This window comes from Onychomys torridus, chromosome 4 (assembly GCF_903995425.1).
Source record: "Onychomys torridus chromosome 4, mOncTor1.1, whole genome shotgun sequence".
In the NCBI taxonomy this organism is placed as follows: domain Eukaryota; kingdom Metazoa; phylum Chordata; class Mammalia; order Rodentia; family Cricetidae; genus Onychomys; species Onychomys torridus.
In genome coordinates, this window is record NC_050446.1 from 44939611 (window position 1) to 44952708 (window position 13098).

A 13098-nucleotide genomic window follows, 5' to 3' on the forward strand; every position below is an offset into this window, starting at 1 on the left:
AAGATGACCAGGCTCCACATCAGGCTGCTTCAGAGTCCCTTGACAGCTTAGCAATAGCTGGCTCACAATTTAGTAGGGAATTGTACAAGGGAACAGGGGCAGAGGGTGATACAGGAATGCTTGTAAGAATGGGGTACACAAGATGAGGTCATGGTCAAGAAAAGTTTAGTTTCCAATAGCATCTTGAGACTTGTTCACCAGCTGTTATTATTAAAATGAAGTCACTATTTGTATATCCCAAATTTGAAAAGTCTTTTCAAATATTCTCTACTACTAGTTTTTCTCAGTTCCTTTTCTTATCTCTACAGCAGTGTTTCTCAACTTCCCTAATACTTTAATATAGTTCCTCATGTTGTGGTGACTCCAACCATAAAATTATTTTTTGTTGCCACCTTATAAGTGTAATTTTGCTACTGTTATGAATTGTAATGTAAATATCGGATACACAGAACACCTGATAGGCAACCTCAAAGGGGTCGAGACCCACCAGTTGAGAACCAGTTGCTCTAAGGTATCAAAACTTCTTTATATGCTTGAAGCCATTCATCATGACCTTTTTGTTATCACTTTAGGCCTCTTTAAAGTAGAAATGTTCTCCAGGAAGCCATGATTATATATTACAGAGCTCTTGCTACCAGCTGCATGGAGGCATGACTATGCCTAAAGTTATGTGGCCTGAACCCACTGTATCATTCAGTTAGAACAACAAATCAACTGAATTATTGTTGATCTCACAGTTAGCTCTAAGCTTAGACAAGAGGAAGGGTTTTATTTCTGATGTTGCATATCGCTTGTCTTTTTGTTTCAATATGATTATTGAACTTAGAATTATGATTTTTCCACCCATAATCCCAATTAAATTCTTTTAAAATGTATATTTAAGCACAAATAATCTATCTTGCATTCTGTTGGTTCTGATAAACTGTAACCAAAAGCAATTTGGAGAGGAAAGGGTTTATTTTGGCTTATGGATTATAGTCCATTCCTGACAGAAACCAAGGCGGGAGCCTGGAGATAGGAGCTGAAGCAGAGACCACGGAGGAGCACTATTTACTAGCTTGCTCAACTTCTTTGATTATACAACCCAGAGTCACCTCCTCTGGAGGAAGCACCCACAGTACACTGAATCCTCCCACATCAATTACTAATCAAAACAGTGTCTCACAGGCCACCAGTGGGCCAGTCTGATGGAAGCAATTCTTCCATTGCATTTTTGGCTTCCCAGGTAACTTTAATTAACGTCAAGTTGGTAAAAACTAACTAGCCTAAGCATGTCATTGTCTCTGAAGGAGACTTTACTAAAATTAGTATTCTGCCTTCCAGGGCTATTGAATTCTGCTCTAACTAGGAAGGATAAAATATGTTATTTATTTATTTATTTATTTATTTGTTTGTTTGTTTGTTTATTTATTTATTTATTTATTTATATTTTCAATACATCTCAACCACAGTTCCCTTCCCTCCACTCTTCCCAGCCAGTCCCACCTCCTCCCAACACCCACTTCTCCCCCAGATCTACTCCTTCATTTCTCTTCAGAAAAGAGCAGGCTTCCAAAGGATATCCACTGAACACAGCATAACAAGATACAATAAATCTAGGTACAAACCCTCATATTAAAATTTGCCGAGGCAACCCAGTAGGAGGACAGGGGACTCAAGAGCAGGTGAAAATTCAAAGACACTCCCTCCCACTATTAAGAGTCCTACAAAAATGTCAACCTAATAACAATAATTTGAAGCTCCACCATGAAAGGAAGCCCATGTCAAACACTGCCTGAATGACCAGATCCAGAGTCTGGATAGGCCAAAGACCTATGATAGAAAAACATCACTAAAACAATTCCTAATGATATTCCTCTATACTCATAGATTTGTGCCTAGCCCATCTGTCATTAGAGAGGCTTCCCCTGGCACCTGATGAGAGCAGATACAGAGACCCACAGCCAGGCATTAGGTGGAGAGAGAGCCCAAATTGGAGACCTCCATTGGGTCCCTCCCCTTGGGGCTCAAGGAATCCTGTGGATTCCCACATGTTCTGTGCCTTCATTGTCCCAGCACATCTTGCAGGTGGGATAGATCACAGATCAAGGGTTTTGTGGCTGGGTTGGTGGCCCAGTCCCACCACTGGTTCAGAGAATGAATGGTTCAGGCTCTAAATCCTCCACTACTAGGAATCCTTGTTTGGGTCACCATGATAGAATTCTGGGATTTTTCTACCACACTAGGTTTCCACATTGACTTCCCAAAATGTCCCCCAATTCCAGTCATCTCTTCATATATTCTCTCCATCCATTCCTTCACACATACCCGATCCTCCTGTTCCTATTTCCATCCATCACCAGTCTACTGGGAAAATCTATTGTAGTTCCCATTCCCAAGGGAATATGTATACATATTTCTCTTTAAGCCCTCCTTGTTACTTAGCTTTTCTAGGTCTGTGGATTGTAGCATGATCATTTACTTAACATCTACTATCCACTTAGAAGTGAGTACATACCATGTTTGTCTTTCTGGGTCAGGGTTACCTCATTCACAATGATTTTTTTTCTAGTCCCATCTCTTTGTCTGCAAATTTCATGATGTCATTTTTCAAAAACTGAATAATACTCCATTGTGTAAATGTACCACATCTTCTTTATTCATTCTTCTGTTGAGGGACATCTAGGTTGTTTCCAGTTTCTGTCTTTTGTGAATAAAGCTCTTATGAACATAGTTGAGCAAGTGTCCTTATGGTATGATAGAGCATTCTTTGGGTGTATGCCCAAGAGTGGTACAGTTGGGTCCTGAGGTAGATCAATTCCCAGTATTATGAGGAACCACCATATTGATTTCCATAGTGGTTGGACAAGATTGCACTCTCATTAGCAATGGAGGAGTATTCCCCTTACTCCATGTCCTCCATAGCACTAGTGTTGTTGATCTTAGCTATTCTGACAAGTATAAGGTGGAATCTCAAAGTTGTTTTGATTTGCATTTCCCTGATGGCTAAGGATGTTGAGCATTTCTTTAAATGTTTCTCAGCCATTTGAGATTCTTCTGTTGAGAATTCTATTTAGATCTGTACCTCATTTTTTTTAATTGGATTATTTGTTTTCTTGATAGCTAGTTTATTTAGTTCTTTATGTATTTTGGATATTATCCCTCTGTTGTATATAGATTTGTTAAAAAATCTTTTCAAATCCCAGCACTGGGGAGGCAGAGGCAGGCAGATCTCTGTGAGCTTGAGGTCTACAAAGCCTCACAGCCTGGTCTACAAAGTGAGCTCCATGACAGCCACAGCTGATATATAGAGAAAACTTGTCTCAAACAAAACCAAAACCAAAAATGAAACAAACAAACAAAAAATATTTTCTCATTTTGTAGGCTGCCACTTTGTTCTATTGATCATGTCCCTTGCCTTTCAAAAGCTTTTCAGTTTCATAATGTTCCACATATTAGCGGTTGATCACTATACTATCAGTGTTCTGTTCAGGGAGATGTCTCCAGTGCCAATGTATTCAAAAAAATTCCCCACTTTCTCTTCTATCAGCTTCAATGTATCTGGTTTTATCCTGAGGTCTTTGATCCACTTGGACTTGAGTTTTGTCCAGGGTGATAGATATGAATCTATTTACATTTTTCTATACCAGCAAAATTTGTTGATAATGCTTTCTGTTTTCTATTGTGTATTTCTGACTTCTTATCAACAATCAGATGTCCATAGGTGTGTGGGTTTATATCTATGTCTTCAATTTGGTTCCATTGTCAAAGGTGTCTATTTTTATGCCAATGCTATGCAGTTTTTGTTACTATAGCTCTAGCTTGAAATCATGGATAATGATACCTCCAGCAATTCTTTTATTGTTCAGGATTGTTTTAGCTATCTTGGGCTTTTTGTTTTTCCACATGAAGTTGAGTATTTTCCTTTCAAGGTCTGTAGATAACTGTGCTGGAATTTTGATGGAAATTGTTTTGAATTTGTAGATTGCTTTAGATAGAATGGCTATTTGTATTATGTTGATCTTACCAATCCATACACATGGGTGATCTTTCCATCTTCTGATATCTTTTTCAGTTTCTTTCTTCAAAGACTTGAAATTTTTATCATGCAAGTCTTTTGTTTGCTTGGTTAGATTTACCCCAGAGTATTTTATATTACTTATGGCTATTGTGAAGGGTGTTGTTTCCCTGATTTCTTTCTCAGTCTGATAGTCATTTGTCTACAAGAGGGCCACTAATTTTTCTTTTGAGTTAACCTTGTTTCCAGCCACTTCACTGCAGGTGTGTATCATCTGTAGGGGTTCACTTGTAGAAATTTTGTGGTCACTTATATATACTATCGTATCATCTGGGAATAGCAATAATTTGACTTCTTCCTTTCCAACTTGTACCCCCTTCAGTTGTCTTATTGCTCTACCTAGAACTTCAAGTACTATACTGAATAGATATAGAAAGAGTAGACAGCCTTGTCTTGTTCCTGATTTTAGTGGGAAGGCTTTGAGTTTCTCTCCATTTAGGTTGATGTTGGTTACAGGCTTGCTGTAAATTACCTTTATTAAGTTGAGGTATGTTTCTTGTATCCCTACTGTCTCCAAGACTTTTGTAATGAAGAGGTGTTGTATTTTAATACAGGTTTTTATTTTGTTTTGCTTTCTGGTATCTAATGAGATGACCAGACAGTTTTATCATAGAATTCTGCTAGACTTTCAAAGAAAAGCTAATGCCAATATGCCTCAAAATATTCCATATAAATGAAACAGAAGGAATATTACCCAATTCACTTATGAGACCACAGTCATCTTGATATTCAAACCACAAAAAATATTAAACCAACAAAGAGAATTACAGACCAATTTTCTTATGAACATAGATGTAAAAATACTCAATAAAATACTTGCAAACAGAATTGAAGAACACATCAAAAAGATCATCCATGACCAAGTAGACTTCATCCCAGAGATGTAGGGATTGATCAACATACAAAAGTCAGTCAATGTAATCCACCATATAAACCAACTTTAAAAAAAGGAAAGAAATAATTTTCATGAATAGAATTTGTAATCTGACACGTATTTTTGAGTGAGATAATGTTTATATGCTCTAGAAAACCATGACAATTTTAGAAAGGATGAGTGTTTCAAAAAACAACTTCATTTGAACACCAGTCACATCTTCATTGAATTTGTGGACTTTCAACTCAATTGTACCTTGCACTGTAGTCATCCAATGTTTGTAGCTATGTATCAGCAGCTAAAATGAATGAATGAATAAATGAATGAATGAATGAATGAATGAAAATAAATGAAAAAGTCCAGTGAATTTTCTCAAAAAAAAAATACATAGATGCATTGAAAACTGAAAATTCCTTACTGTTTAGACAACTCTGAAATCAACACAACCAGGACGGTTAGTTGGTAGTTTCCATGTGATGGTTATTTTCATGTAACTATAACCACAGTACTTCAGAGAACAACATATAATGAAGAAAGGGTTGCTGTGGCTTAGGCTTGTAGTTTCAGAGGTTTGGCTTCTCATTCGTTGGCTTTTCCCTCATTCTGGACTCCCCTTTGTCAATGAGACCACAGTTGAAAGAATTCAGACTAGACATGTGGATCATACTGAGCACAGTATCGAGGATAGGCAGAATTTGTTGCACAGAAGTGCAGAACACAGTCGGATGGGAGATAGTGGATAATGGTAAGAGGGACCATTATATTAGTCTACATTTTAGGAAGGGTTTAAACTAGTTCTGAAGTCTTTAAAACAAGCATCTCTACCTGAAGGACTTTGTCCTAAGCATTCAAGTAGTTGGCAGAACATTTGGATTGACTCTTACAGAAGGGGGCAATGATATGTCTTTGTTTTGTTGTTGTTGTTGTTGTTGTTGTTGTTTTGTTTTTGTTTTTAATCAGAAAGCCTCTTGCAATGCAGTGTGTACAGTGTTTAAGATTCCTGGAGACAGACTTAATAGTTATCTGTTAATAATATCCCAGGCAGTTTAGCTAGGCAAATCTCTGCCCATAGTGAATCATAAGAATCAGGTATCATTCTTCTGACCAGTTATTAGAGTCATGAAGTTCCAGTTTTTGTTTTTGTTTTTTTCTTCGCTATTGATTATGAGGGAGGGAGTCTCACTCAGTGTCCTCCAAGCCTACTAATGTTTAACTAGATACCTAACAGTGAGAAAGAAGAGCATGGTGATGGGAGAATGTGGAAGTGGAAGCTATTCATTTCATGGAAGAAAGGGAGCAGGCAGTGAGGAAGGGATCAGAGATAAGGTGTGTGCTCAAAGGCTTGGCCCTTGGGACCTCCTCTCTCCATCTTTCAATTTTTCTACCATCTCCCAAGAGAATGCCACCAGCCAAGGGCCAAACTTTCAGTAAATGAGTGTCTTGGGGAGATTTGTTATATCCAGCCATAACAACGAGTCAGAGTATTTTCCAAAGCCTTGGAGAAAGCAGAACAATGTGCTATGAGCTGTGCCCAGTGCCAGATCAGGAACAGGCAGCAATTCTTTCTAAGTCTGAGCCAAGGAAGCATGGTACTAGTATAGGTTTGTGGGGGAGTGGTCAAGACATTTCCCAATGCAGAATTGGAGACAGCAGAGCAATGTTAAGAGTTGATTTCTTTCTCAAAATCAACTAAAAGCTCAAAGTTGGACGAATAGAAGAGATATGAACTGTATGCTAGCCTCTCTGAAAGATTGAGAGCCAAGAAGTGACTAAGTGCAATAATAGCCTCTTCTGAAGAAGGAATTCATTTTAGAAAATTACTCCCTAGCCCACCTCATGCTCATGGTCAATATATATTGAATATAGATATGCATAAACAATTTCTGTTCACGGGAGAGGAGTAGCTAGGAGGTTATGTCAGGGGTTTTTCAAGGCTTCTGAAAATGAATGACCATGTTTACTTTAGTCATTGCTGATAATTCTTACACCCTTATTGTACTTATTCAAGAACATGAAACTGGCCAAGTAAACCTGAACAAAATTGTACTTTATTGATTTTTCAGAGTTCCGAGGAAGATTTCTGAGGCATGGAGCTTCCACCAGGTTTGAAAGAAACTAAAGTGAGTGTGACGATGCCACAACACAACTGATGTCCACAGGCACCTGCCAACAAACTTCTCTCTTGCAGAGATTTCAGATTGTGGAATAATATGCTGCCTTTGCAAGAGGACAAGAATCTAGTGCCCAAAAGACGTGTTCTCCAGCATTTGGACTAGACGTATTCTCAAGACAATGGCTTCAAAGGTCTCCTGTCTATATGTTTTGACCGTTGTGTGCTGGGCCAGTGCTCTCTGGTACTTGAGCATAACACGACCTACTTCTTCCTACACTGGCTCAAAGCCATTCAGTCACCTAACAGTTGCCAGGAAAAACTTCACCTTTGGCAACATAAGAACTCGACCTATAAACCCACATTCTTTTGAATTTCTTATAAACGAACCCAATAAATGTGAGAAAAACATCCCTTTCCTTGTGATCCTCATCAGCACCACACACAAGGAGTTTGATGCACGCCAAGCAATCCGGGAGACATGGGGGGATGAGAACAACTTCAAAGGAATCAAGATAGCCACACTTTTCCTCCTGGGCAAAAATGCCGATCCTGTTCTGAACCAGATGGTGGAGCAAGAGAGCCAGATCTTTCATGACATCATAGTGGAGGACTTCATTGACTCCTATCACAACCTCACCCTCAAAACCTTAATGGGGATGAGATGGGTTGCCACTTTCTGTTCAAAAGCCAAGTATGTCATGAAAACAGACAGTGACATTTTTGTGAACATGGACAACCTTATTTATAAACTCTTGAAACCTTCTACCAAGCCAAGAAGAAGGTATTTTACTGGTTATGTCATCAATGGCGGACCGATCCGAGATGTCCGCAGTAAGTGGTATATGCCTAGGGATTTGTACCCTGACAGCAACTACCCACCATTCTGTTCAGGAACTGGCTATATCTTTTCTGCTGATGTGGCAGAACTCATTTACAAGACCTCACTCCATACCAGGCTGCTTCATCTTGAAGATGTGTATGTGGGACTGTGTCTTCGAAAGCTCGGCATACATCCTTTCCAGAATAGTGGCTTCAATCACTGGAAGATGGCCTACAGTTTGTGCAGGTACCGTCGTGTCATCACGGTCCATCAGATCTCTCCAGAAGAAATGCACAGAATTTGGAATGATATGTCAAGCAAGAAGCATCTCAGATGTTAGGGTTTTTATTGCTGTAAATAAGTTTCTTTTCTAAGAAATGGGGACTAAGGTGTTGGTATTTTACAGGTGTCACGATGGGAAAATGACCTGGTAAGGGGTTTTGTAAAGTTGTTGCTTCCTATTCCCAGTTCCTTTCTTGGATCACTAATTTACAAGTCTTGGGCTCAGTCATAGAAACAGCAAGTGAGTTAGAAGGTCCAGAATACATTCTCAGGTCCTAAGACATTGTCATTTGTTTCAAGAAGTGACTCTCAATAACTGCTAGGATTTATGGACTGTGCATCTGAGATAAAAATCTGGGTCAGGAAATGGAAACTCACACTAATAAATAGTAACTCTTAGAAAAGAAATAAGTCAAAAAAGATACATAGCCAGGAAGACACACTGGATGTGATTTTTTAATGCTGTGTGTTATTGTCACATTGGATTTTACATATATTGCCATGAAATGTGTATAGAATTTGTGATTCTACCAATAATTGATTTTTATCCCTGGTAGGGAGACTGTGATGAAATAGATGAAAATTGAAACTTGAGACTCAGTTATTCCATATGTGTAGAAAACACCTAGACTTACACTTCCAAGGATTAAATGTGGTCAGCAGGTGGGATGTACATAAAACGCTACTTTATGGAGACAAATAATTGTTTGCTTTTTCAGAACAAATATTACATGGTGCCACCAAGGAGACTGCCAGATGTCATACTGTCACCTGCTCCCTTCCATACAATGCCTTCAAGTACATTTTACAGTTTTTGGACCAGGCAGGTGTGTGTCCCCATGTGTAGAAAACAAGTTGGTAGGAGGCCCAGAAACAATACATAGCAGTTGGTAAATGCAACTTTATGTATCCATTCTAACTTGCATAAGCTTAGCAATAGTGTGCAATGGCCCTCGCACTTATTTGCAAAGCACATGAGAAAACCTTTAACAATTGCCAGTGTTATTGAAAGATGTGGCCCTGTTACCAACAAATGTAATATGCTCATGACATCTAACACATTTAAGTACTTTTAGAAGCAAAGCTGTTTTGAGATGTTCTGGAGGTTCTGTGGCTGAGATCCAAGGGAAGGAAGAATGGGCAAGCCTGAGTTCAGATCCCGTTGATGCCACAAATTTACATGGACCATATGAACAGGCATCTCATTTTTGATGTACTTCTGTATGCTCACTTGTAAAATGGCTAAAAAGAAAAATCTACCTCACAGGTACTGTGAGAGCAAATCACATTTGCTAATAAGTATTTTGAGATCTTTAGTTTAAAAGGTGCTACGTAATGCCATGTATCATGCATTATGCTAAATGCTAAAATTATTACAGTAATTATAAAGATGGTCATCAGTTGTGGTAATATCCTCTTAATATAACAATTTACCAAAATAAAAATTGACTGCAAACTCTCAGTGTACCTAATTCTTCCAAGACTTTGATGTTTCCTTGGCTGTAAGTTAGTGGATTGTGGAAGTTTCAATTTCTCTGCCATGTCTCTGATTTTGGTGACAAATTTGTCATTCCAGTTTGTTGCCTTGGTATCCCCGGATGTTGAAAAGCATTTGCTTTGCTTTGGGGAGGAGCTTTGCATATGCTTTGCAAAATACATCTTGACAACTTAAATCATAGGAAACATTTGCCCTGAATTCTTAAAAATCTTTAGGACAAGTAGAACTAATCTACTCTATAGAAGAGGAATAAGCACTCAGAACATCTACCATTCATTAGGGAACTCACTGTTGTCATGCAAAGAAAGCCCCACAGCTAAAAGTGTTCCTTTATTTTATTTGCACCTTGACGTCTAGAATACCCCCATAGAAGCTGATAGTGATAGGACTAGGGAGACAAAAGGAAGAAATGGAGTCCCATAATCACATAATCCCTTGCTAGAAAACACTAGATCTCTCATTAGCTCCAAGTACTAAATGACACAGGACTTCTTATTCTTGAATATGACTTTAATTACTGAGCAGTGTCAAGTGTTCTGGGAAGAGATGAAGCAGAACAAGGTGAGCCACCCTCCCATCATCCAGCCTCAACCTTTGTGAGCTCCAGTCATTGGGAAAGCCTCATTGCCTCCCAGTTGCACAGCTGAATGCAGTCTCTGTCTCCTACTATGGCCTTGCATCTACCCCATGCTCAGCCAAGCCACTTTTCATGTCGAAGAATCTCACATTATAATAACCATGTATGTACATCTATGGATTGTCTTATATGTATGTGTGGAATATGCATAGAGCCCTAATCTTGAAATGGAGCAAAAAATCAGAAAATCATGTCTTAAAGAACTATTTCTTAACTTTTTTATGCTACATAATACCCATATGACAAACATGTAAATAGACATCAATGATTACATGTACATATTTTAAAGGAGCTTTTTTCTTCATTTCAGTTGTTCATACAGATAGAATCTGCTTGATGGATAACATTTTCCTCTGCATGGAGCTTGATGCAGCAAGGCCATTTGTCCAGTATTTCAATAGCCTTAAGCATGTTTGCTCTTTGTTTTTTGGATGTTCAAAAAACCTGTTTAACTTGTCAAGGAAGAGCTCTAATTTTCTACTTTTGTTAGTTCTATGACAGGAAACTGGTCAAATTATTGTGGTTATTTATTAAGCCATTCTCACCATTTCTTTAAGGAAAAAAATTCATAATAATGACAGTATCCTGGGGCTGGGGGTATAACTCAGTGGTAAAGCGTTTGCCTAGCACACAAAGGGCTCTGGATTCCATCCTCAGCACTGCAATAATATAGTTAAAATAATGACGGCACTATCGTACCAGAAGTCACTCCTATAATTTCTTTAAGACACTGTCTGACTCCTTGTTATTTCTTCATTGTGTACTGAATAACATCAACATCTATAATCTTCAAGTTTCTTCATTTATTTCTTATAGGAAAAAAATGCTTTCTCTTTGGTGCCTCATTTATGTGGCTTTGTGTCTTCTTATCTTGGAGCAGTTTCAATATACAACAATGTAAACAATGTACTTTTAAATAACCAGATTCAAAACATGAAGATCATTTTTGATTTGAATTAAACATGGAAGAACAAAACCCCTTATGTGATAAGATAGGAGGGGAAACAAACTCTTTACAGAGAAGTCAAGGAAGGAGTTTTTCAATCAAATTTCTTCTAACAAAAGACAATGGATTATTTATGTACAGTGTCTGGAATCATTTTCTATCTTTCCTAAAATGTGGGTTCAGTGCGGGAATTAATTGTATCATTTCTGTAAAGGTAAAGATACTTTTTATAAGCAACAGGCAACTTGTGAATGGAAGAAATGATTTACTAGAAGTGCTTGATAATAATTGACATTTAGGTATATTGTTATATATGAATGATTGTATTTATGTATTTATTTGTTCAAAATTGTACATATGGTTTTGCCAAAAGTAACTGTGTGTCCAAGTGCACTCTCTGGGTTTGTAGTACTATTTAGGGTTACATGGGTTGCCAATCAAGCTGCTAATCAGAATACTATTTTTTTGTATCAGTGTTACAACTTGTGACAAATAGATGAAGCTGTCTTTTCATCATTTTCTTTACCTTCCTCTTGAAATGTAAACTGTTGATTGAAAGCACGATGCTAATGTACAGGCCCATCTGTCAAGGGGAAGATCATGGTTTCATAAAGCTGATTTTTTTGTTTTTTGTTTTTTTAATTCCTGGGGCAAATAAACAAAAGAACTCATCCCATTTTTTCTGCTTCTTTTGAATGGCTCTTCGGGGAGTTGTGATTGTTGAGATCTCCACCCGCTATAACCTTCCTAACAATTTCAATGTAGACAATGGTTTGAACAACTCAGAGCTCATCTATAACAGCATGAAGCACATCAGTGATCAATATGAAGGCTTTTGGTCCAAAATATAAGCCAAGGACTCCCCTTGGGTATAGGAGACATGTTTCTCACTTGCTTCTCATTGACTTCTGAGAAGTGGTTTTTTGTTTGTTTGTTTATGTTTTTTGTTTTCATTTGAAAAGTTTTATATTTTAATATTACAAATTAGTTATTGGAAATTTTTTCAGATGTGTTGTTAAATGCCCTAAGTATTATCTGCTAGTAACTATGATGAATCAAGCTTCTCATTACCTGTAATTCCATTCATTATAGAAATACATTTCAGAAGCATCTACTTTTGAAACACTTGATATTTACATGTCAAAGACATTTTATATTTGTAGTTTATAGTCACTAAGGTATTAGCAAGAAAATCTCACATTTTATATGTTACTATCCTGCATAATCACTGTGCTTCATTATGAAAGTAATTCTATTATACTTTCTCATGTTTTTTGCCTCAAAACTATATTATTTATAATTTGTCACAGAAAAAGTACTTGGAGTTGACTGAGCAAAATTTATTCTAAGTGTAAGAATACATATTTTACAATAATTCCATCAAATAGTGTAATAGATATTTAAAGCCTAAGTTTATGCTTTCTAATTCATCTGGCCTATTAAGTGTGTGTATTGAAAATTCCACCTGCAGAGGAACATTCTGTTGAGAATATGCTTAGCAACCAATGGCAGGTTAAATCTAAGGCAAAGATACCATTTAATGTTCCACCCCTATATCTACTTTGGAATATCATGTACACCTTTATAAATTTATAAATAGAAAAGTTATTCCAACATGCTGTAGCACAGATGAGTAGATGCTGACATCTGACACCTGATTGCTAACTGTAAGCAAAAGACTAGGAGCCAGTTAAGGGTTATAAATATTATTATTAATTTTGATCCAGCTAAATTGGTCTTCACTTTCTAAAGGAGATATAAATTTGAGTTTATCCCCTCCACCCCTTATACCTCCAATTTCACAAAGGTAAAAATATAAGCTAAAATATGTGAGTAAACAATGAAAACAAACTATGCAGTTTTGTATTCCA

The 13098-nt window shown here is 37.4% G+C and overlaps 1 protein-coding gene across 6 annotated transcripts in view; it reads left to right on the forward strand.

Annotated features, from left to right (window-relative positions):
• B3galt1 (beta-1,3-galactosyltransferase 1) overlaps nucleotides 1–9025 on the forward strand; it is a 584757-nt gene extending 575732 nt beyond the window's left edge. For all 6 annotated transcript variants that reach the window (XM_036184473.1, XM_036184471.1, XM_036184475.1 and 3 more), the window contains one exon: nucleotides 6995–9025. In XM_036184473.1, coding sequence (XP_036040366.1) covers nucleotides 7224–8204 — 981 coding nt within the window. In that variant the 5' untranslated portion in view covers nucleotides 6995–7223 and the 3' untranslated portion in view covers nucleotides 8205–9025. The remainder of the gene's footprint in view (nucleotides 1–6994) is intronic.
• Nucleotides 9026–13098: the final 4073 nt, after the last annotated feature.